General features: G+C 46.6%; 3 protein-coding genes across 3 annotated transcripts; all 3 read left to right on the plus strand.

Annotated features, from left to right (window-relative positions):
• Positions 1 to 557, plus strand: LOC136289904 (mitochondrial ribosome and complex I assembly factor AltMIEF1). The gene has a single exon (XM_066184154.1). It carries the CDS (start codon positions 271 to 273, stop codon positions 481 to 483), a length of 213 nt encoding a protein of 70 aa, XP_066040251.1. The 5' UTR covers positions 1 to 270; the 3' UTR covers positions 484 to 557.
• Positions 558 to 561: 4 nt separating this feature from the next.
• On the plus strand, positions 562 to 10,021 carry MIEF1 (mitochondrial elongation factor 1). Its single transcript, XM_066184153.1, has 5 exons — positions 562 to 664; positions 1,996 to 2,144; positions 2,278 to 2,458; positions 4,388 to 4,650; positions 5,738 to 10,021. The coding sequence occupies exons 2-5, from the start codon at positions 2,001 to 2,003 to the stop codon at positions 6,542 to 6,544; spliced, it is 1,395 nt and encodes a 464-aa protein (XP_066040250.1). The 5' UTR covers positions 562 to 664; positions 1,996 to 2,000; the 3' UTR covers positions 6,545 to 10,021.
• A 10,040-nt stretch (positions 10,022 to 20,061) lies between these two features.
• On the plus strand, positions 20,062 to 22,835 carry ATF4 (activating transcription factor 4). Its single transcript, XM_066184155.1, has 3 exons — positions 20,062 to 20,290; positions 21,063 to 21,377; positions 21,898 to 22,835. Exons 2-3 carry the CDS (start codon positions 21,161 to 21,163, stop codon positions 22,743 to 22,745), a joined length of 1,065 nt encoding a protein of 354 aa, XP_066040252.1. The 5' UTR covers positions 20,062 to 20,290; positions 21,063 to 21,160; the 3' UTR covers positions 22,746 to 22,835.
• The last annotated feature ends 438 nt before the right edge of the window (positions 22,836 to 23,273 follow it).

The following is a 23,273-nucleotide window of genomic DNA, read 5'->3' on the forward strand; positions in this document are numbered from 1 at the left end:
CCGGGAGCGGAGCGGCCCCGCGCGCGCAGCCCGGTGAGAGCGGGGCGGTGGCGCTGGCGCTGCTCCCGCGGGGCTGCAGCGGCCCCCGCGCCCCGGCCCGGCCGTTACCCCGCGCCGTTGGACAGACGGCCCCGGCACCGAGTGGGGTTCGCCACGGAGCGACAGGCGGCGGCCGGCGGATCCCTCGGGAAGGGAGAAGCTGACCCGGATCCCGGCCTCTGTCACTCCTCTGCAGGTCGGTCGCCCGCCCGCGCCGCACACTTGTCCCCCATGGCCGCGTGGTCCCGGGAGGCGGTGCTGACTCTGTACCGGGCTCTGCTGCGCCGCGGCCGCGGCCTGCGCTACACCGACCGGGATTTCTACCTGGCCTCCATCCGCCGCGAGTTCCGCCGGAACCAGGGACTGCAGCGGCTGGAGGACAAGGAAAGGCAGCTGGAGAAGGGACAGGCTTTCCTGCAGAGCAGGCTCGGAGGCCTGGTTTAGAGATTCCCTGTAGCTCCCACTGGTCCTACTTACCTCCCTCTTCTTTCGAAAATCCCCTCGCCAACCTGAAGAGATGATTGACACTCACTACCCACCGCTTTCTTGAAGAAGTCCTGAAGGTGCTTCCACAGGCACACCGGGAGGACTCTCCTGTTCTCTTCACAAATGCATTAGGTCACAGGTAGGTCATCTACAATGATACAGCCGCGTTCTTCGTGCTGCTGTTACAGTGAGCTTTGCAGAAGTGTGGGGTTTCTTCTGCTTGGGGGTGACAAGTGAATGTATTCTTGGTTCATCCAGGCAGGAACATTCCCCCTGGCTTGACTTTAGAAAAAAACAAAGGGCAGTTTTAAACCTCCCCAGTCAGGCAGGCAGGCTCAGAATCTTGGACACTGACTCAGAAAACAGACCTAAAGTCACAGTGCAGGGGTTTCTTGGTGTTTTCGTGTAGGTTCCCTGGGAATTCACCTGTGGGTACAGTGATGGTAAAAGTGTGTTTTACAGGATCACAGAATCATTTTGGTTAGAAAAGGCCTCTGAGATCATTAAGTCCTATCTTTGGCTAATAACCACCTTGTAAGTAGAACATGGCATTGCGTATTGTGGCCAAGTTAAACACTCCTGAGGATGGTGGCTCCATCACCTCACTGGGCAGCCCATTCCAATGCCTAATCACCCATTCTGTGAGGAAATTCCTCTTGATGTCCAGCCTGAGCCTTCCCTGGCACAGCTTGAGGCCATGTCGTCCAAAGATGCTCTTTACATTTAAATCTCAAGGTCAGGTTAAATGGAAATTTGAGGACACAAAAGTACACATGTAAGAAAATACTCATGTCAGTGTTTTACATGATTCATCTGAGAGTCAAACCCACCAGTCTTGAGGGCAGGAATAAACATCAAAGGAAGACAACGTTCCTTTTATGACGTGTCGTGATCTCTGCTGTTGATTGGGTGTCTTGGAAGGATCTGGGACTGGCCACTGTTCAGAAATTAATCTGTGAATGGAAGCTCTGAGACTGCTGTCAGTTCTTGGGGAAGATTCCACTCTGTTCCAGGCAGTTGATCAACCCTTTATTGCCTTGTCTGTGAACAAAATCACACTTGTTACATTAGAAATTAGAAAATAAACTGGCTTTGCTTTGGTTGAGAAGCACAAATTATAAGAAAAATATCTAAATAGTCATAGGGTTTTGCTTAATATGCAGAATTTTATTGCAAAGTACTGTGGAAGTAAATTGTACTTCCTTTCATTAAATCCATTCAATTATTAGAAACCTCACATCAGATTTGGATGTGTTCCCTGAGGTATTGGACGTTGCTTGGTCAGTACTGTCCTGGCACTGCTGGGAACAGGCAGCTCTTTGAGGGAATATAATTAGAGAGGGTGGAGGGTTGGGTGGTCCCTTCCTGTGGTAAAACCCGGTAGTAGCAGGTGTGAAGTGTGGGAGAAGGGAGTGAACCACCAGGGACGCGCATTTTGGCCCGTGTGCATAACGTTCCCGCTCCTTGCAGGTAGGATGGCAGGTGCTGGGCAGCGCAAAGGGAAGAAGGATGACAACGGCATCGGCACCGCCATCGACTTTGTGCTGGCCAACGCGCGGCTGGTGCTGGGCGTGGGGGGCGCCGCCATGCTGGGCATTGCCACGCTGGCCGTCAAGCGGGTGAGTGCCATAGCTGGCACCGGGCACGGCTCCGGGGGCGGGGAAGGGCAGTGAAGAGAGCCAGGGTGCTGGCAGTGGCCTGGGTAAAATGCAAGCATTGGGCCCTCAGTGACTCAGACTTTTTCTGGTTTAGATGTACGATCGGGCAATCAGTGCTCCCAGCAGCCCCACTCGCTTGAGCCAGTCAGGAAAGAGAAGCTGGGAAGAGCCAAACTGGCTGGGCTCCTCCTCACGCCTGCTGACCCAGGACATGAAGACCAGCCTCAGCCGCTCCCTGCAGACCCTTCCCACTGATCCTTCAGCTGCAGACACAGGTAAGAGGCATGGCCATCCTCCTGCATCACACAGTCATCCAGGCCTGTAAACCCTGTATTTGTTTAAAGGAATGCAGGGAAGGAAATACCCTTTCTGGCCTGGGATTTTTATGTTTTTCTTTTAAGCAGGTCTGCTTTTAACTTCAAGAATCAGAACTGACATTGGGAACTAGTCAATAATGGTCATCTATTTGCACTCTTCATTCCTCTCATGACTTCATGGTGTTAAGCTTTATTCTCCCTCATTTTTTCTCTTTCAATCTGAATATCTAATCTTTCCTGATGGAAAGCTATTCCATTCGTTTCAAGCACTCTGTTGCCTTTCTTTGGGTCATTCCATTTTGCTTGCATCTTTTTAAGGGGGGAGTATTCAAGTTGTGGATGGACTAGCAATTTATAACAGTATTTCCTGTATTATTGCTACCATTTTCCAAATAATTTCTGGATTGTCGTTTCCCTGGTTACCGCTGCTTATCACTGCGTTTGTCTTCAGCAGTCTATGGAAAGTGACCTGTAGTTGGTTTTATTTTCTATTCCTGGTCACTCATTTCAGGAAATTTACACTTGGAAACTTAAACTAAAAATCAGAATCAAGCTATTAACTTGATTTCCAGATTATTTTAAAGGAAGTTATCTTTGGGATGGCATAGGTTTTCTGTTGAGGAAACATTAAAAAACTGACAGCTGTGTTAAATGGGGTCTAGATCATTTGATCGGAGTCCCCAAACATATGGACTGAGTAATAAAAACACTGATCATGGTATCTTAAATTCTTTAATTAGAAGTGAATTAAAACTCAGTATGGAAAAATAAATTTTTTTCATAAATAGGCAATGAAATTCAGTTCCCTATGGTTTTGTGCATTATTTCCTTTACACAAAAAAAGCTCACATCTGTCCTAAAGAATCCAGTGGGACAAAAGACAGCAGCTGCTGAGGCTGGGCTAGATGGGTTTGTGTACAGCTTGGTCAGCCATTCCTCACATGCTGTGTGGCCAAATGCCCATTACGAAACAAATCTGCAACAGCCAATTGCTTTAATGGGGCCATTGACTTGGGGATTTCTCCTGCACCCCTTAGGTATCACAGCCTTTCCAAAGTTCTCTTAGATCTGTAATTCCCTTTTAATTCTCATTGTTAATTTCTGAAACTCTTCATCCATGTTAAGAGAAATCTGAAATGGATGGGAAGCATTGGTTTATTTCTTTGGGAGCCAGTCAGAAAAAAAGGGGCTCAGAGAATCTGTGCATGTCAGACATTGTTTAGTAATGTAGATGGCAATGTAAACCTTGTGTTGTTGCATTGTGCCTCTGGGTGGGCTCTCTGGTCCTTTTTCAGTGAAGGTTTCAGGGGGGTATCAGTGGAGCTATGATGGCCTGAGCTGGGATGCCCCCAGGTTCTGTCAGTTCATCATCCTAATAACTGTGCTGATCAGACTCCCAACAACTATTTCATTTCCAGGTGGCACAGTCTTCTCTGATCTCATATGCTGGTCAGCACTGGGTTTCACTGGTAATTTGTAATAATCTTCTTTCAATGTTAAAAGCTCAAAGAGATCATGATGGTTTTTCGAAAGTGTTTTATTCACTGGTCTGGCATCACACTGAAAGCTTTTGAACTAAATTTTTGATGAAATTGAGCTGAGGTATTGCCCACATAGCCATTAAAGTTACATCCTTGTACACAATATTAGTCTGGCTAAATTTCCAATCTAGTAACTTGTTTTCATCTGTTTTGATGCTCTTAGTGGTATGTTTTGAAGTTCCTCAGCACTCCCCTTTGGAGTGGTACCTTTGTAAAGTCTGCAAAATGTCTGCCAAAGGCTTTTTGACACCTGGGAGACCGCAGTTCTGTGCTGCAGATTCTGTTCTGTGGAACACTTCACAGCGAAATCAGCTGCAACCTCAACAGTTTTCCTTCTGTCTTGCAGAGTTTTTTCGACCCACAAAGCCCAAGCCATCTGCCAGGAGGAGTCAGGTGGAGCTGAAGAAGTCCCACCTTCGCCTGTCCCTGCAGGAGAAGCTGTTTGCATACTACCGACGGCGGGTGGCAATCCCAGCAGATGAACAGGCTCGGGCCAAGCAGGCAGCTGTGGATATCTGTGCAGAGCTGCGCAGCTTCCTGCGCGCCAAGCTGCCAGACATGCCCCTGCGGGACATGTACCTCAGCGGCAGCCTCTACGATGACCTGCAGGTAATTCCTGGGGATGCATCATGGCTCCTTATTCCGGAGGCTGACCACGCAGGGGCGTTTCAGGCTTCCCTATTGGCACTGCTGGCTCAGCACAGCATTTCTCAGTAATAAGGCCCCTGGTGTTGCCTTTACCACTGTGGAGCTAGGCGTTGATTTCCACAGTGCTGTTTGAACAGGCATAAGCAGGCTGCCCTGTCACTGTCTACAAAGCCTTTGCTTTTTGCTGGTTTATTTCTTCAAAATATCTCAGTCCTTCTTTGCTTCCCCTCTGTCTCTCCTTTTAGCTGTGTTTTTCTTTCTGTTTCTCTGGTAGACATTTGTTTTCTCTCCATCTCACCATAACCATCCAAATACATTATATTCCCTTAGAATTCCCGTTTATTCATGTAGGTCTTTCCTACCCTTTTTTTTTTTTATGCATGACAGACCTGGATTGGACAGCAGTCCCTGCTGCAATATCTCCCCGATAGCAAGATGCCCATGGCTATAGTGAGTGATTCAGAGGCATGCTTCTTTGTTTGAGTCAGAGTTCTGGAATGGAGCATGGAATGTCCAGTGAAACTTAGACCTGGGGTCTTAATCACATTGGTGAAAAGGGATCTTTAATGACCTTTTTCCAAACAAAGTGGCAGACCAGGTGAGGGCAGCGTACCTAGTTGTAGCATTGGATTATTAAACCATGGCAATGGAAGCTTGTCAAGAAACTTAATATTCTGTCTCCTGTTTAAATTGTCATGTGGTGTTGCTGTGCCCTAGGCCAGCTGCATGGCACAACCAAGGAGCAGACTTACAGCAGTGTGAGGCAGAATGATTCATCTATATGCAGTCCATGTCAGGTCTCTAAATAGTACACACCACGTAAGCACTAGCTTTGGCTATACCTTGGAATTATTCCACTGATGGTTGGAAATAGTCCTTCAGAATGCCTTCTAACAAAGGGAGGCTGGGAATCCCATGCAGAGAGGAGAGTGAAACAGCTGAATCCTTATTCCAGGTTCCTTTGGACAGAAGGCTATCTAAAGGTGGTAAATAAAATGAATGTGGAGAGAGAAAGCTTATTCTTACTGACTTTTCTCTCTTGTGAAAGGTAGTGACAGCTGACCACATCCAGCTTATTGTACCTCTCATGCTGGAGCAGAACCTGTGGTCGTGTATCCCTGGGGAGGACACTATCATGAACATTCCTGGCTTCTACTTGGTGCGTCGAGAAAACCCAGAGTACTTTCCTCGCGGGAGCAGCTACTGGGACCGCTGTGTGGTGGGAGGTTACCTTTCCCCCAAGACTGTAGCAGACACCTTTGAGAAAGTTGTAGCTGGGTCCATCAACTGGCCAGCTATTGGAAGTCTCTTGGACTACGTGATCCGTCCAGCAGCTCCTCCAGCAGATTTGACACTGGAAGTCCAGTATGATGCAGATCGGCATCTTTTTATTGACTTTCTACCATCCCTGACACTGGGGGACATCGTCCTCGTTGCCAAACCTCACCGATTGGCCCAGAATGACAACTTGTGGCGACTGAGCCTGCGGCCAGCAGAAACGGCTCGCCTCCGTGCCCTGGACCAGGGCGATTCTGGCTGCCGCTGCTTGTGCCTCAAGATCTTCAAAGCAGTATGCAAGTTAAACCCAGCTCTGGGACATCTCACTGCCAGCCAGCTCACCAATGTCATCCTGCACCTCTCCCAGGAGGAGTCCGACTGGTCCCAGGACATGCTGGCTGATCGCTTCTTGCAGGCACTGAAGGGGCTGATCCGCTACTTGGAGGCAGGTGTCCTCCCTAGTGCCCTGAACCCCAAGGTGAACTTGTTTTCAGAGCTCACCCCCGAAGAAGTGGATGAGTTGGGCTATACCCTCTACAGCTCTCTGTCAGAGCCAGAGGTCTTGCTGCAGACGTAATGGGGCCTTACGTAGGGAAGTGTTGATAGGGTTTAGCCAATGCAGACTTTGATTACTGTGAATTATGTCTCCTTCACTTCTGCCTATCTCCTTCTCTCTCTGTCTCTCTCTCTTCACCACTCCCCCCTTCTAGTTCATTGTTAATTCCTGCTGTGGAGTTGGTGCTCTCACTGAATTTCTTGGTGCTACTGGTCCATTTCCACCATCTCTGCCCCAAGAGGTCCCCTTTGGCTAGGGAAGAGAGGCTAAAACTGCAGCTCTGAGATCTTCACATAAATTCTGCTGAGTTTAAGTGTCTACCAAAAAAATAAACCAAACTATGCACTTCTTTCTTCTGTAGTACACTTACTGCAGCAAACCCTTTTTGGTCTGAAGAAGGTGGAACTGGGCTGGTAAATCCAGTGATGATTTTAGCAGACTTGCACTGAGGTTGTTTAATTTCCTCCAGCCTGACTTGACCCCTTGTTTCTTTTTCTCTGCTGTCCCACACTGTCTCACTTTCCTTTATGTCCTTCTGGCCTGGTCATGCAGAGCAGACTGAGCGAGATGTTTTCGATAGGGTTCTTTTTGTATTTCTGAGTGGATAATGACTGCACTGGCAATATTTGGGGCTGTAGAGCTTGAAATTGGAGAATTCCCACAGCTCCTGCTCCCACATAGCCTTCTTATCCTTTGCAAGCTGGGTTCGGGATTAAGGGCCAAAGTTTGTCCAGTCTGCTGCAAGACAACCTCCTATGCAGGCAGTTCATGTTGAAGGTGTCACAGGGGAGGAAGGAACCTTTGTGGTCTGGTTGTGTGATGGGGCTGAAGGAGCAGAGCTTGCTGTTCCTACCTAGCCAGGTCTGCTGGGAATGGCTTCAGGAGTGGAGAACAAGGCAGCTCTTTAGTTGTCTCTGGCCTAGAGGAAGAGGGGGTGATTATAGGGAAGGGGTGGGAGACACACAAGGGAATGGGGATTATTTTTTTCATCTTTTCCCCAAGAGCTTATGGCTGTTCTGGTTTACTGGAGGTGGAAACAAGACTGCACGCCTCAAAGGGCTTTGGAATAAGCCCACACAAGCCAGATTCTCACCAGCTCTAAAGACTGTGAAGGTGATAGAACTGAACTGGTGTCATCAGCAAGGGTCTGTCCCATACACTGGTAATTAGGGTAAGTATACAAAGCTGGCATTTAGGGATCTATTACCTTTGGCATCTGCTCTGTGTGCTTTAGTCTCCTCCCCAGAACTGAGGCTGTCCATCACCTTCCTCACTCCCATGTGCCGACTTTCCAGTTCTCCCATTTTACAAATACTCTTGGAAAGCTGATGAGGGCACACCTTCCCATTCCATCTGTTTGGACCTGTTGGCAGAGCATTTCTGCCCACTCCTGTCTATGGCTGCTCTCAGGCTGTAGACTACTCTGCATTAAGCCACCTGCTGTCTTCAAAAACTGGGAGAGAAGGTGTCCCCCCAAGTCTGGAGCTCTGTGTGTATCTCAAAAGATCAGCATAACTATTGTTTCAGAAACATATTTGCCTTTTCCATGCTTTAGCAGCTTTTTTTGCCCTTGCTGTTCAGCCTTCTTAGCCAGTGGAGAGGAGTACTGCAGCAGCAGAGTTTGTAGGGAGCAGGAATCCTTTTCTCCTTTTCTCGTCCCTTCCTCTCAGGACTTCCCCCATCTATGACAGAGAAGTTTCAAGGTGAATTTCAGGAGCAGAACCACGGAGGGAAATCTTTTACCCTGGGTTCTTTTTAGAGGCAGTGCTGGTGAGGTGAGGGAGAAGCATCTTTCTCGGACAATCCGTCCATTTTAGCCAGTGTGTCAGCATTCTGTATACAACGATAATCCAACATTGCATTTTAAATTATTTAATCCTTAGGGTACTGGTATTTTCTAGATTGCCAGATGTGTACTTTGAAGTCTGTGTGTATATAAAGTCTGTAGTCTATCAAAGGTTAATAGGAATCCCATTTGTATGACTTTGTGTTTTGTAAGTTTTGCAGCAGTCAGTATTGGTCAGCTGTTGATTGCTCTTCACTCTGGTTCCCAGATTTTTCCCCCTCTTCCTTCCTTAGACCCCCACTGCCTTTCTGATGTCAGCCTTCCTACCCTAAAAGCAGGCAGATAAGACTTGGAGCCTATAGGCTATTGGGGGGATTTCCCCTTGTTTTTAATTACTTGAAGGTCAACAAAAATATTAAAATATCTGGGTTGTCAGAAGTTCCCTCAAAGCTCATTTCTTCAGTGTGACATCACCCCTCTCTTGGTGTTGATGCCAGTACTGTGGTCTTCACATTTTAATAGCAATGTGGTTGGAAATGATTAAAACTCCAGATACAAAAAAAAAAAAAAAGGTAAGATATGACTTGAGAACAGTTGTCACATACATATCTGTGTATATAATTTTTTTACATGAATGCATTTACTTCTTCCTGGCAACCTAATTAATTAATATTTTATGGCCATTTTTTGCTGCTATTGAGCTCAATTTGTGTATCAAATGGAGACTGAAGCTGCCTTTTTGCCTTTTCTGTAGACTCTGCTCCACCTCACTTGCAATAACCATCTCCATCATTTCTTCCCTTCAGTTTTGCCCTCCTCTGAGCTAGCCACGAGCTTGTTCTCACAAGGCAAATGATCACTTCCTACAGGCAGCCACCACAGCAGGCAATATCTGCCCAGGCAGTGGCAGTCTTGACAAAGGCCAAAGATGTGATGGGTCACAGGGACACTGCAACTAGGAATATTTTAAGAGCTGGGTCAGGTATAAGGGGCAGTAGAAGCAGGGAAGAAGGTGTAGGGTAAGTATGCAGGAAACTTCCAGTAATGCTGCACCCAGCCTGTGGGTCAAACAGAATGTTGCAGAGTCTTTCAAACTGGCACCTTTCAATATTAAATGCTGTACATGTGTTGATGTACAGCCTAGAGGGCTATCTTACCTACAGGTAGGCTACTTCCTGGTAAAATCTGTAACACAGAGCAGGAGAACCTAAAGCTGAATGTGAAAAGGGCAGCTCCTGGCCACTTTCCTGGCAGAGCAGCTCAGAGACAGATTGATTGTAAGAGGCCCAGGGCATGCGTTGGGCTGGTGGCTGCCTCAGCTCCAAGAATGTCTCCATGTGTTCTGCTGTAGCTTAGCTCACACAAGCTTCCCGTGAGATTGTCGTCTTTTTCCCTGTAACCACAGGGTGAGGACCAACTTGCTCAGCTGTGGGTTTCACTGCTGCTGAGCTCCACTGCTAATCTTTCAAGTCAGATGGATTTCTTTTCCTGTGTTTAAAAGGAATTATGGAAACAAGAGGCTGCTTTGTGCCCCCTGGCAAGCTGCCATCAGGGCCCTCATTCTTAGCATGTGGGCACCAAGTGAGAAGTGAAGAGATGATGGCTCATCTCTCCCAGGCCTAGAGGCTGTGGATTTGCAAAGGGGAAAGTCCAAGTGCATGATCTGTGACAGAGTGTGTGAAATTCTGAAATAAAATTACTTCCCACAGTAACCTGGTTGTCTCTGGCATGTTTATAAACAAAGGAACATGTCTCTGCTTTCATCTCCGTGCGTCACCTTAATGCTGATATAATTCTGCACCACACCAGTGCTTGGGGACTGACTTGCCGCTTGCTGATTCACTTGCTTTCCCTTTGTTGCTCTGGGCACTCAGCACTTAGCAGCTTGTCTCAAGGAAGCAATCAGCTCTGCGCAGCAGTGTCCTGGCTCCTGGCAGCTTTCACACCAATCACAAGGTGATGCGTAATTGTAGTGCTGAGCCTCTCATCCTCTCTCCAATAGTCCACATGCTTGTTCAGGCACCTGCTTTTCATGTGGCTCCCCAGACTTCAGAGGCTTCTGTGCCTCTGCAATATTAAAGTTTCCTGTGTGGGCTCCCCCACCCTCGTTCAGTTACACCTTTTGTGTGCCAGGCCTCTCCCCAAATGCACTCCTCCCTTATCCAGGCATCAGCCTTGAGGCAGTGAGGAAGCTGCTTTGCCAGGAGCCCGTGTCTGGTGTGTTCTTTATAGTAAAACCAAGTTTTATTGGGAAAGTGGAGTGGAAATGTTGGATGTCAAATAAAGTGTAAAGTCGTGCTGTTTTTGATGGGTCCCAGGCTTCTTAATTCTTGGAAGACATGCTACGGTGGCAACACTGTCCTGTAAGACTGGTCTTAATGAGGACTCTGTAATTAACTATTTTGGAGGGTATTTTATGATACAAAGGGAGTCTACATCTCTTTTTCTTTTTTTCTAATATCCATTGCCTACGTTGCTTTTTTTTCCCCTCTAATCTGTCCTGTGGTAGAAACAGATCAGATGAGATCAAGCACATTTCATGCCATACAGCATCTTACAGGAGCAGCTAAAATAAGCTACTTTGTGAAATCTGTGACAGGTTTTACCCCCTCAAGTTGAAGCCCCTGGAATGCGTAGAGCCTGCAATACATGGTTAATATATGCAGCATTTTGCACCTTTGCATAGAAGCTGTCCTGGCATGAATAGGGAGGAGGAAAGATCAAAAGATAAATGTCTGTTTAATGTAAAGAAGAAATAATTGAGGGGAATGATAATTACTGCAAGTATGGAAAAAGTTGCTAGAAAGAAGAGCAGAAGTAGTTCTCCAGGCCGCAAAGGCTTTGAATCTCTTTGTTCTTAGCATAAGGAACAAAGAGCTTAGGAGGAAAGTGAATTTTGGAAAAAGCAAAGTATTTTGCCCACTTTGTTATATAATCACTGTCCTGTCCTGGACATTAATGTAGATTAGTTTACATTTTATTTATTTTTTGCATCTCTTAATTTAAAAAATTAATACAAAAATTCTAGCCTATTTTGTGTCTAATCTTAAACTAGGGAAGAAAGGACGACTGAACCTCCAAATTTGAGATTATCATGCTAAACTGTTGAACTGCATTAATAATGTTTCTTTTTTAGTTGCGTCCATTTTTTTAAGGTTTATTTTAATATTCTAAACTTAAGAAAAGCAGCAGACAGCTGCTGCTTTTTAAATTTAGTCTCATAGAAAAAAAAAAAAAAGGAATCTCTTCCAAATTTTAGTTTCACAGAGAAAAAGATGAGCCTCTTCCAAAGGAGGAATTTCTCTTCCAAATAAGATATGTTTGCTCACTAACTGCACTATTCAATGGCTCCAGCGTGGCTCACTGAATCTGGGACTGTATCTTGAAATGTGGGGCTTCGCCCACAGATGCAGCAAGCAAGAAATTGGAGATTCTACCTCCTACCAGTGAAACTCAGTATTGCTTCCAGCCCTGGGAGAACTGCTGTGGTCCAGACAATCAGGGCACTGTTTGAGATATCTGGATTTTATTTTCTTTATCCTTGTCAGGCTGAGTTACTGAGTTTACAATCTGAGGGATTCAAGAAATATCCTCCCTCTCCCTTGTATTCTTTTTTTCTCTCTCCTTTTTTTTTCTTTTTCCTTTTTTTTTTTTTTTTTTTTTTTTTTTTTTTTAAGATTCAACTCCTTATTCAAATAGCTTTCATTTAACAAATGTGTTCCTTTCACAATCAAGGATGAAATTTTTACTAGCATACTTTGAGAAGGACAGCATTACTCACAAGTCAAGGACCCGGAAATGTGCTGGTGAGCAGGCTGTTACTCCTTTCTTTATACTATGTGATCCTGTGGAATAATCTTGCAAACAGTAAGGGAAATGAGGGTGGTAAGACCAATGGGTAAGGCAAGGAAGATCAGAAATCACTCTGTAGATAGGAAACGTTCTTGTCATTTTACAAAAAGCCAAGAGACTGGGACACACAGTTTTGCTCAAGAAACACAAACTTCTCATGATCTTAACCTTTCATAAGTACTCATGCAGAAGTCAGTTCTGAACAAAATCACATTAGGCACACTAAAAGTTGGATTTTTTATTTTGCTGCCCTGGTTCAATTTCCCTGGCTCCTGTGGCTAAGTAACTCTTTGATCTATCTATTAACACTCAGTGCTAAGCTTCTCAAGGGAAGTATATATATATAAATTCTAACCACATTCTTCATGAAAAGCCTTCTCTATACAAGTAATGGGCAAAAGTTGCTCACTTGTGTCAGTTGTTTTGTTTAGGATTTTCTTTTGTTAGGCAACAATTCCCTGGCTTCAGTGCAATTCCACCCTTCCCTTTCCTCTCTCTGTGGTAGAATTGTCACTGTTCAGAAGCACAGGGATGATGCTGTTCCATAAGACATCGCAGGACCGCGTCCCTGTCCTGTACAACCCTCTTGTCTCAGTCTGCTCAGCATTGCAAAGGACAGGCCTCAGAATACATGAGGGCACAGATAGCAAATGATGGACTGTGTTGGTTCTTTACCTCTCCCACAATGGGCATTACTTCAAAACTCATAGGGCCCTGGCGGCTCCTTATCTCCCTTGAAAGGCAAGAAATAATTGTTCCTGGAAGCAGTATGGCAGAATGACATTGGCAGAATTGCCTTCAGATTCTTGAATTTATTTAGCACAGGGGACCTTGCAGACAGTAAGTACCACCACTTATATGGATAATAAGATGTGAATCATATTTAACTGCTGCTTGTTTGTAGCAGCAGCGAAGTGCTGTCAGAGGCCTTGAGGTGTGCTGGAGCCAAGGTAGTACAAGGCAGTCTCAGAGGCTGCAGAGTTACAGCTCCCACAGTGCTTGTCAGAAAGCACACTGGCAGGGGCCCAGCTCCCTGGCACTCACAGGGAGGCTGATTTCTGCTGAGGCAAGGATGTGACCAAGGCACAAACTTTCTCTTTTCCAAATCACTGCCTGTGATTGTGAGAGAGACAGTAGAAATCTAGTCTGGTGCCTTCAACAAGGAGCGAAGAGCTTATGTTTTGGACTAGGAACTTTTCTCCTCTCCCACCCCCTTTTTTTTTTTTTCTTTAATTTTTGTACTTTTTTCTTTTTCTATGCAAAACAAAATAATGAATGAAGAATAATGCTTCTTGAGTCCATCACTTTTGCACTGCCAAGGAGAATGTTTGATGTCACCAGCAGACTAATGACTCCCAAGCTTTGTGTCCTGGGACAGACTTACCCTTTTGTGAGCCTGCCCTGCCTGGGGGAGACCTGTATTTCTGCTAAGTGCTCAGCATCCAAATGTGTCTTACTGAGACTGGATGGCTGAGGTGAATGGCTCAAATGTTACCTTCCTGAATAGCACCAGCATTGCCTCAAACCCAGAGGTGTCTCCTCTTGAAGCCAGGACACAGTCTCATCCTCTGAGTGGCAGAAGAGCAGGCCAGCTGTACCTCCCCCAAAGAGCTGGGCTGGTGTGGCTGACTCCTGACAGACCTGGTTTTAGTCTCAAACCAGTTGTTTCAGCAGTCAAGCACAGAAACCTCCTCCCATTAAAAGAACTGCAAACCTCCCTCACCAGACACCATAGCAATGGCAGTAAGAGGGCAGGTGGGTTGAGAAGCCACAGCACCTACTCAGTATGTTACTTTGGCTGCAAAATCTTCTTTGGGGAGTATTATCCAGCCTGCCTATGGCCAGTCCACCTGTAACACACCTGAGGAGGCTCTGCGGAAGCCACCCATCAGTCCACATACTACAAGTGCAGGGAGCAGAACAGGCTCAAAGTCTTCCGAAAAAATCTTTCTGACATAATTTGCCAAATCCCCTAACACAGGGACCTTAGGGAAAATGATGTTCCTTCAGGAAAAAGCTATAAACTCAATGGTATCACAATTGTGTCAACATCCACCAGGATTTTTTCTCTCCTCCTTTGTAAACAAATATATATTAAAACAGTACAAAGTCTGCTGGTAAATCACTGAGCAGCTGCTGCCTATGAAGAGAGGAAAATTATTACTGAATAATGGCTGCAGCATTCCTCTCCAGGGACCTGGGCAGCTACAGCCTCAACAGTAACTTGTCTTCAAATGAGTTTCAGAGTTCAGAACACTGAACTACTTGTTGTGTCAGTGTTCTTGCTGAAGCTGCCCACATCAGAGTCAGGGATCTCACAACACACCCAAAAGATTCCTAGAACTCTGTTTTATTTCACTCACAGAGTACACCTGTGCACAGTCTCTCTTTCTGGCCTCATCAAAACACTCTGATGTGACACAAAGTGAAAAACAAATCCCCCAAAGGAGGACACAGAGCACAGCCTGGTATTCTCCTTCCACTGTACACCCCTCTCCCCCCCCCACCCCCCCGAACAGAGAGGCTGAAATAAACTCAAATAACCTTTCCAAAGCTGCTGGTTGGGACGCCAGGTTCAGGAGTGCAGTGTAACTGCTGCTGGGCTGGTACAGCAAGGGGCCCTCATGCTGACTGGTCTAAGGGGCACTGAGACACTGAAAGAGTCTCTGAAGTTGACTCACTCACTGGCATCTGGGCTGAAATGCTGCAGTCTCATAATCCATACCTACTTGTCAGGCCTCAGCTCTTGCTAACTTCACACTGCAAGAAAATAAGCAATGTACACTGCCACTCTCCACCCTTTTGCACAGAAGGGCACAAGACACCTGGCACGTGACTGCAGCAGATGATGGTAACCTACAGGTACATACATTTTGATACACACTGAGCACACAATCTACAGGGGAGTCACATCATCTATAGGCCCATGAAGAACAATAGCTGACAGGAAATGTGTTCTTTTATTGCTTGGATAACTGGAAGGCTTTTGTTTGTGTGCTAAACTGAGCCCACATGTTAATGCACATGAAGGATTATTCTTGACCCCCAAGTCCTTTCATCATAATAAAACAAGGCTGGACAATGAGACAACTAAAAATATCCCCCAGTGGTCTGAACAAAAGTCAGCACCCCCTCCTCTCCCTCCTTCATGCATATTTTTTGCTAAACATAATTTTCAGCCAGTTGTAGCTTTGCTTGGGCAAGTTACAACTCACCTCCCTCTTACCAGATTTGGACAATGTTTTTACTTGTGGCAGCTGGCCACAGCCTGGATGATTCTGAGTAACTAAGCCTCTGGAGACAGGTATTTTGTGAGCTATCAGCATGTGTTGAGCATGCCCAAGTTTGTTCAGTAAAGAAAAATGTAGGTTGACAACCAGGGTTGTTTCCATAACTGTGTGAAATAATTGAACTGTAAGTTGCAAATGTAAATTGCAGATTTAACCCTCTTTTTTATTAGTCTCATTTCTAATGTCAGGGATATTTACATAGCAGGATGGAAACAGGAGACAGTGAAGGGGTGGGTAAGTAGTGAATGATTTATTAGATTCCATTCAGTGTACTAGTCCAAAACAAATGAGGCAGAGCATATGGATAACTTATTTTGTGTGTAATAAAAGATGGATGTTAATACCTCCCAGCCTGATCTTTAATCATATAGATTTGCTTTTTGATCTGGTTTTAAAATGGAATATCTATAAAGCAATTCCTAAAGAGCTTACAATGAGAATCTGGGAGAAAAGATTTTTCAGATATCTGTTTTTTACCACATGAGGAAAGAAGCAAGCAAGCACTGTGAATTAGTCTGTGCCATAGAGGCTGTAGGTAATTCTTCCTCAAAATGTCTCTCTACTTTGCCTCATTCCTCCCTTGTGTTTTCCTCAGCACTCTGTCTCCAGGAAAAGATCCTGCTAGTCTCTGGAAATGCTTTGTTCATTGAAGTGCGAGGTAAGGCTTCCTGAAGGACTCAAATTATCCCTCACAAGAATCCCCTTGAGGCTTGTGCTCACACTCACCCTTCTACAAAGCAGACAGTGCCCCCTCCTCCCCAGCCATCCCAGCAAAGCCCAGGGCCAGCAGAAAGCCCATCTGCTCCTTCTCTGGGGCACTGAGGCTCATGAGGGCCCAATGCTGCCTGCCCAGTGCCACCATGGCCGTCAGGCACTTTCCCATAGCAGTGTCAGCCCACCTTCCCTCTGGCTCAGGCTTTCCCAGCACTCTGGAGAAGAGCAGACATCTCTGTCTCTGTTACATCTGCTGGTTCCTCTCCTGGGCCCAGCGATACCCATTCCTCCCACCACCCTTGCTCCCCTGCTACAGAAGCCAACGAGCTTCCCTGCTACTGACAGTCCCTGAGAGCATTCTATGCAGCCGGTCTAGACTGTGTGAGGGGATGTAACTATGGAAACATTTATGTCCTCTCGGTCTTTGGTGTGCTTACTAACAGCATTCAGCATGTTTATCTCCTGTATTCTTGCTGATGGAAGAAGAAAACCTCTTTTCCTTTGCAATGTTTACTTCAAAAAGAAAAACAAACAAAACAAAAGAAAACAACAACAAAAATCGCAACCCCCCAAAAAAACAAACAAAAAACCACCCCCAAAAAACAACAACAAAAAAAACCCAACCACACCACCAAAAAAAAAAACAACCCACCAAACCAAAGAGATTATTAAAGCCCATATAGTGACCCTCCATCCTAAGGAAGGAGGAGGGTGAATGGAGGAGTATGTTTTCCACCTCCTGGTGATGCTATTTGGCTGGAGGTTCATTGCTTCCCAACCAGGCCCTTGGCCTCTCTCCTGCAGCAAGCTCTGGAAGAGCAGCTCCTTTCTCCTGCACCTGGCTCCTCATTTCTGTGTCAGGATGGATCTTACTTATCCCAGGAGTTCCCTTTGCTGAAGTGCCCAGGGTAGGAAAACAACATCCACAGTGATAAAGCTGTCAACGTGACAGCAGGACTTCACTCACCATGCACACAAATTGGTGTTCCCTCAGAAGCCACTTGTTTGTGCTGGAAATTAAATTTTCTTCAGAGCAGCTCAGTCTGTAAGCCACAAATGTATTATGTAATATGAGAAATAAATTTTTTTTAAACACTTTTGAGTTAGTAATGAGTAGCTCGTAGTCCTGTGCTTAGAAAATACTTGTAATTTCTCTTGTACAGAAATTCCCAAAAAAATGTTATTTTTGCTTAAAATAGTGTCTTCTACCTTGGTTTAAAAACATCTAGCCACAGTGGAGATATCTGACATAATATCTGCAAAAGAAGAAAGATAATTTATGAAGGAATTTGGGTTGTAGGTCATTAAATGATTTAACAACAGTTATTCTGCAGTCCTGCAGCAAACAGGGAAAAATATGCTTTTCTCTAAATGGCTGGCTTCTGGTTACTTGATTTAATTTTCTGGATTGAAGGCTGTTACAGAAAATCTGTCTGGAACTCATAATACAGACAAATTTCCACCTCAGTTCACACACAAAAGGGAAAGCAGGCAGCTAGGAAACAGGCAGATCCGGGTTAAATTCCTCATTGCATACTTCATTTTTGCTTACGTGATTCTTGTGCACACATTCCCAGAGTCCTTTCAGAGAAATCTATAATTATCTTTTTATGATGAAGGATTGGGTGTATATATATTGGGTGCATTTCTGTTTGTTTAGCTGCTATGATGGTCATACAATCACCCTTTTCACTTAAAGGAAGGAAAGACAGGCACAGCAGTGGATGTGAGAGCTCTCTCTCAGCCAGTGAGGACTTGGAAGTGCTGTCCACCCATCCACACACCCAATCACCCACTCAGCTTCTTTAAAAGCTGCCACAGCCTCTCAATTTTCCTTTGAAGCAAGATCTGCCTCTTCTGTAGTGTATTTATCAGAACGGTTATCTCAGACTGCTCAACTACTACGGTGGTGTTTTTGGGCATTGGAGGACATTTTTCTCTGGCTCCTCTATTTCAATGAGTCATTTAAAAGTCTGTGCTTGCAAAGAAAGAAAGAAAGAAAGAACCAAAACCGACCAACTAAAATAAAATATCAACAAACCAACATAAAGGGAAATTTGCCCTTTTAAATTCAGTAGCCAGTGTGCACATTATGGATGTGCAGTGACATACTCTGCTTTGTAGCTACAGTGCTAAGACCAGACTGCTAAAAGTAGAAACTGGATCACACTCCATCCTTGCAAATCATGAGCCAAGTTGTTTAAGACATTCTAGGCAGTTGGACCTGAGCAAACAAGGTGCAGGCTACGGCTTTACACAAATACTGCTGAGGCCTTAAGTCGAAAACAGAGGAGCCTTTTGCAGAAGTAGCTGAGAGCAAGTTGAGCTGCAGGATGGTGATGTTGGAACAAGCAAGGTCCCACCAGAGCTCTCAGAACTGATGATGCTGTGAGGCTGGCAAAGTGGAAAAATCAACGTTTTGAAGCTGGGTAACTCTGACACAGTGAGGAATGACACGGGTATTCAAACTCCCAGCTCACCGGAGCTTGTGCTTGTGTGACCCGACTGAGAGGATGATGAAGGAACTGAAGCCAGTGGAAAACTGTTGACCCCTGTGAGTTTCCTGCTGTGAGCTGTCTCAGTGGGGGGGCAGGCCAGCTGGTAGAACTGTTTACCGGGAACAGGGTGGGGAAAGAGATCTGACTTCTTTCCTGGAAGCAAGTTGATTTGGATCACATAAAAAGCGAAACCACACTTTGAAGGCTGTCCAAGGTGTCACTGCCCTTTGTAGCCGCGAGGCTCTAAAGGTGATGCATTAATACACACACCAGTCAAGTGGTGTCTCCACAGAGAACAGAGAACAGAGAAACAACTGCATCAGCATGAAATTGCATGGCAGGAGAGGACGTTCTCATTCCTCAGCTGTGGAATAACCAACTTCATTTTCAGCCCTTGCGTGGGTTGAAAGCAGTAGTTAAACTGATACTCTCGGCTGCCCGGCGGAGCGGCTCTGCAACCCAGCTCCTCAGAAGCCTCTCAGCGTCGGTGCCCCATGGCCGCTGTGAGACCGGCAGGCTCCAGGCAGATGCCCTTCTGCACGCACACAAACACAGCCCTGGAGAGCCCGAAATCAATGCGCTCTATGTGTGGGGCAGGCCGGGAGGGAAGGCAGCGCGTTATCTAAGGGAGCAGGAGCCTATGGCGGGCTGCCGCCGCCTCAGGGGCACCATGCCAGCGCCTCAGCCTGGGCCGCCGCCGCCTGCTCCCGCCTGACCTCAGTGGGGCTTTGTGTGGGGAACAAAAGGGACCGCTGGAAATCAAAGTGGGGAGCACACACTGCTTCGAGAGGGGCATGTTAGGAGAAACGCGGGGCTACCGTGGGCGAGCGCCATTTCTCTGCCCGACTGCTCCTTCCCGACCCACTCCCAGCATCACCCTTATTTCACCCACCCCATCCAGCCACCATTTCCCCGTCCCACTGCTCCTCCCCCCTCCTTCCCCTCCCCTTTGCTCTCCTCCGGGCCCTGGCCAATAACAGCTCACGGGGCACGCGAACGACTCGTCCGTAGCCAATGAGCGCCGCCCTTCCCACGTGGCGAGCTGCGTGACGTCTTCCGCGCGAGCTTCGCGTCTTTGTTGCGGGTAAAATTTCTGCCCTCAAAGCTCTCCGCTGGCGGAACGTCCTTAGTCCCTCCGGTCACGTGGCACAGTCGCGCCCAAGGGGGGGCATGAGGCGCGCACGTATACACCATATAGTCCCTCCACAACTGCCCCATCGTATCGCTGTGGTGTCTTGTCGGCGGCTCCTGTGTTTAACCCGTGGCAGAACGGCAGGAGAGAAACCCAGAAAGATAGACTACAGGCCGCTAGGTCCTGGTGACAGGCAAGTGACGCTTGGCGGAAGGATACCGCATAATCGCAGCTCGTTTGGTGAGACGACTCTTATATAAGAGCGGAACGCGACTCGTGCCACCTCATTGTTTCCCGTCGCGGAGAGTCGAAACTGGGTTTGTAGCCGTATCAGCGTGCGCAGCACCTCCCGCGCGGCGCGGATACGAGCAGCCCCCTTCCCCTGGCCGCCATGGCTCTTTAAGGCGGCGGGGCCAGCGGCGGCATCGGCCAGTGCAGCAGGCGCAGCAGCAGCGGCGGCGGCCTCAGCACACCCCCGGCATCTGCAACCATGGCGTGAGTATCGGGTGTGAGGGACAGCTGCTCCTTCTCTTGTGTGTTGATTGGCGCCCTTTTACCCTCTTAAAGTGGGGTTTTGGGGTGGGTTTATTAGGCGTATGGTGTTAGTTGGTATCTCGCGGGGGGAGGGACCTAGGTATACCAAAAGAATACATAAATTACCTAGTTAAGCCAAAGTGGGTGCGAGGTGGGGAGATCCTTGTGTAGCTCAGTATCTCCGGGTGCGGCGAGCATTAGAAATAGCAGGAAATGCCATTTCGAAAGAATTTACGAGAAACGTGTTGTTTCTTAACCTTCAAGAAACCTCGCTGTCGAAGAATATGGGATTTTTTTTCCTGGGATTTTGATCAGGGTGGGTTTCTTTGCTTTCGCAAGGGGAAGTGCTGCTGTACGTAGGGAAAAATAAGGTTTTTTAGGGGTTTGAGTATAAGGACCACGTGGTATAACTGCAGACAGATGAACGGGGTTGTAACTCATCTGGCACCAGTACTAATATTAAATACTGCAGTAGTGCAGCGTTAAGTCAGCCCTAGCCTTGAGCCCTGTGCGGTGCCGGAGCCGCGGTGGAAACGTGGCAGGACACAAAATGGCGGCGGGACCGCGAAATGGCGGCGGGTGGGCGGGGCTGTCCCCGAGGGAAGCGGGGGGTGCGCAGCAGCACTGAAATAAGTGAGATAATCTGTAAAGTTCCGTCATACTTCTTGAAAGTGCCACTGCTAGAAAAGGTTACTATGGACCAAATACTGATGAGTGTAAGTTCTGTTCACAGGTTTTTCACGGCACCGCACAGCAGCATTGCTGTAGTCGACGAAAAAGCCTTCTACTTGTCTACATCCTTCGACGTCAAAGCGTTAAAAGCTGACGAAAATGAGCTTCTTGAACAACGAGATGCTGTTGGGGGATTCAATATCCCCCTTCAGCCAGCCGTGTTCGGTGGCTGAGGAAAGTCTGGGACTCATAGATGACTACCTGGAGGTGGCCGAGCCCCTCAGTTCGCATGGGTTCTCCAGCGACAAGGCTAAGGCAGTCTCCTCCAATTGGCTTGCTGTGGACAGTTTAGGCAACACCATAGATAGCAGCCAGGGTAAGGTATTACTTATTTTTATAAAGGGCATCAATTACATAATACCACAACATTCCAGTTTAAAATAAATTGCTAGGTTTTCATAAATCTGAAGGCAATCTCACCTGCGTTTACCTGGGCTTGGAAAGAGTGTGTGGTATGCTGGTTACCCTACACACAATTGCTGGCTGTGGTAAAGGGCCACTTGTGTTGGCCTTGAAATGATACAGCAGCTGTCAAAGGTAGTGTTTCTTGGCAGAGGCTGAAAAAAACCCCCCCATGGTTTTATGTTGTAAATGTCTCTGAATTCTTCTGGTCTTTAAATAAGAGGGTTGGACTGTCACAAGAGCTGCCTGCATTGTACCCTGCAGTTTTTAGGAGCTCAGTGAAAGAGTATTTTTTCTGATGGTTTACTCTTTTTGCTTATACATAAGAGAGGAAAGATGTTGAGATGATAAACTTCCAGATTGTTTTTCAATAAGCTTAAGTTGGACCGTGTGATGGTTTACTGAAGTGGTGATATACATTTTGTATTGTGCAGAGGATGCCTTCTCTGGCATGGAGTGGATGGTGGAGAAGATGGATCTGAAGGAATTTGATTTTGATGCCCTGTTAGGTATGGAACATCTGGAAGCCACCGTCTCACCAGACGAGCTGATGGCCGCGTTGGAAGACTCGTGTGATCTATTTAATGCTACCATCCAGGAATTTCACAACAAAGAACTTCCACTGATGAATAATGTAATCACCCAACTCCCTGAATCCCCAGCTGGAGCAGATCCAATGGCCCCACTGGCATCCCTTTGGTCTTTTCCCCTCTCCCCAGGGTCTCTGATTTCCACTCCAGACCACTCATTTAGTTTAGAACTAGGTAGTGAAGTGGATGTTCTGGAAGGAGAAAAAAAGCAGGAATGCCCCGCTGTTGTGGTGGTGATCACCAAGTCTGAGAAGGAGGAGGAGAACCATTCTGATGATAGTGGAATATGCATGAGCCCAGATTCCTACCTGGGAACCCCCCAACACAGCCCCACCAATTCAGTTGGATCCCCCAATGTCAGCCAGTTCCCTGCAGATGCCCCTTGTGGCTCTGTGCGATCCAAACCATACAGTCATCTTGCAGAGAAGGTAGTGTCAGCAAAGATGAAAGGAGAAAAGAAAATAGATAAGAAGCTGAAAAAGATGGAGCAGAATAAGACAGCTGCCACGCGGTATCGGCAGAAGAAGAGGGCGGAACAGGAGGCACTGTCTGGGGAGTGCAGAGAGTTGGAGCAGAAGAACCAGGCCCTGAAAGAGAAAGCAGATTCCCTTAGTAAGGAAATTCAATACTTAAAAGATCTGATAGAAGAGGTCCGCAAGGCCAAGGGCAAGAAAACTAGAGTCCCTGAGTAGGGTAGTCAGCAGTGTTGTGTGCATGTATATAAGCTTCCTGCTAAAGCTGTGTATTGCTGTCTAATAAATAATTTTGTAGTAAATGTGCAATGATGGTGTGTGATGAGTGGTACCTGTAAAACCAGCTTGACTTAAACCACACCTGGGTGTAAGTACAAGCACAACAAGCTATTGTGTGTCTAGAGAGTGCAGTGTGTCCCTTGTGCTTGTTCTGGGTGGGTGGATACAGTACAAGTGCACAGAGTGCTTTGTACTGGATTTTGTGTAAAATGTCTCAGTTGACTGTCCCCCTCCATAATTTGTATGTATTTTAAAGTGAGGGGATCACATTGAGGTGTCTTGGGGTTTTCAGCAAATTTGTAAGCCCATTGAAACATTGAGATTGGTGAGTCAATGGAACACTTTCTCACAATACCATGTGGTGGGAGGTTTTGATTTTCAGACTTTGATGTTTTCTCTGAAGGCAGGAAAAGGAGCAAGGGACAAAATAGCCAAAGTTCCGAACGCTGGTTTAAGAAAGAGCTTGCT

Source organism: Chamaea fasciata, unplaced genomic scaffold (assembly GCF_029207755.1).
Source record: "Chamaea fasciata isolate MVZ Bird 193981 ecotype frontalis unplaced genomic scaffold, bChaFas1.0.hap1 SCAF_5, whole genome shotgun sequence".
Lineage (NCBI taxonomy): Eukaryota > Metazoa > Chordata > Aves > Passeriformes > Sylviidae > Chamaea > Chamaea fasciata.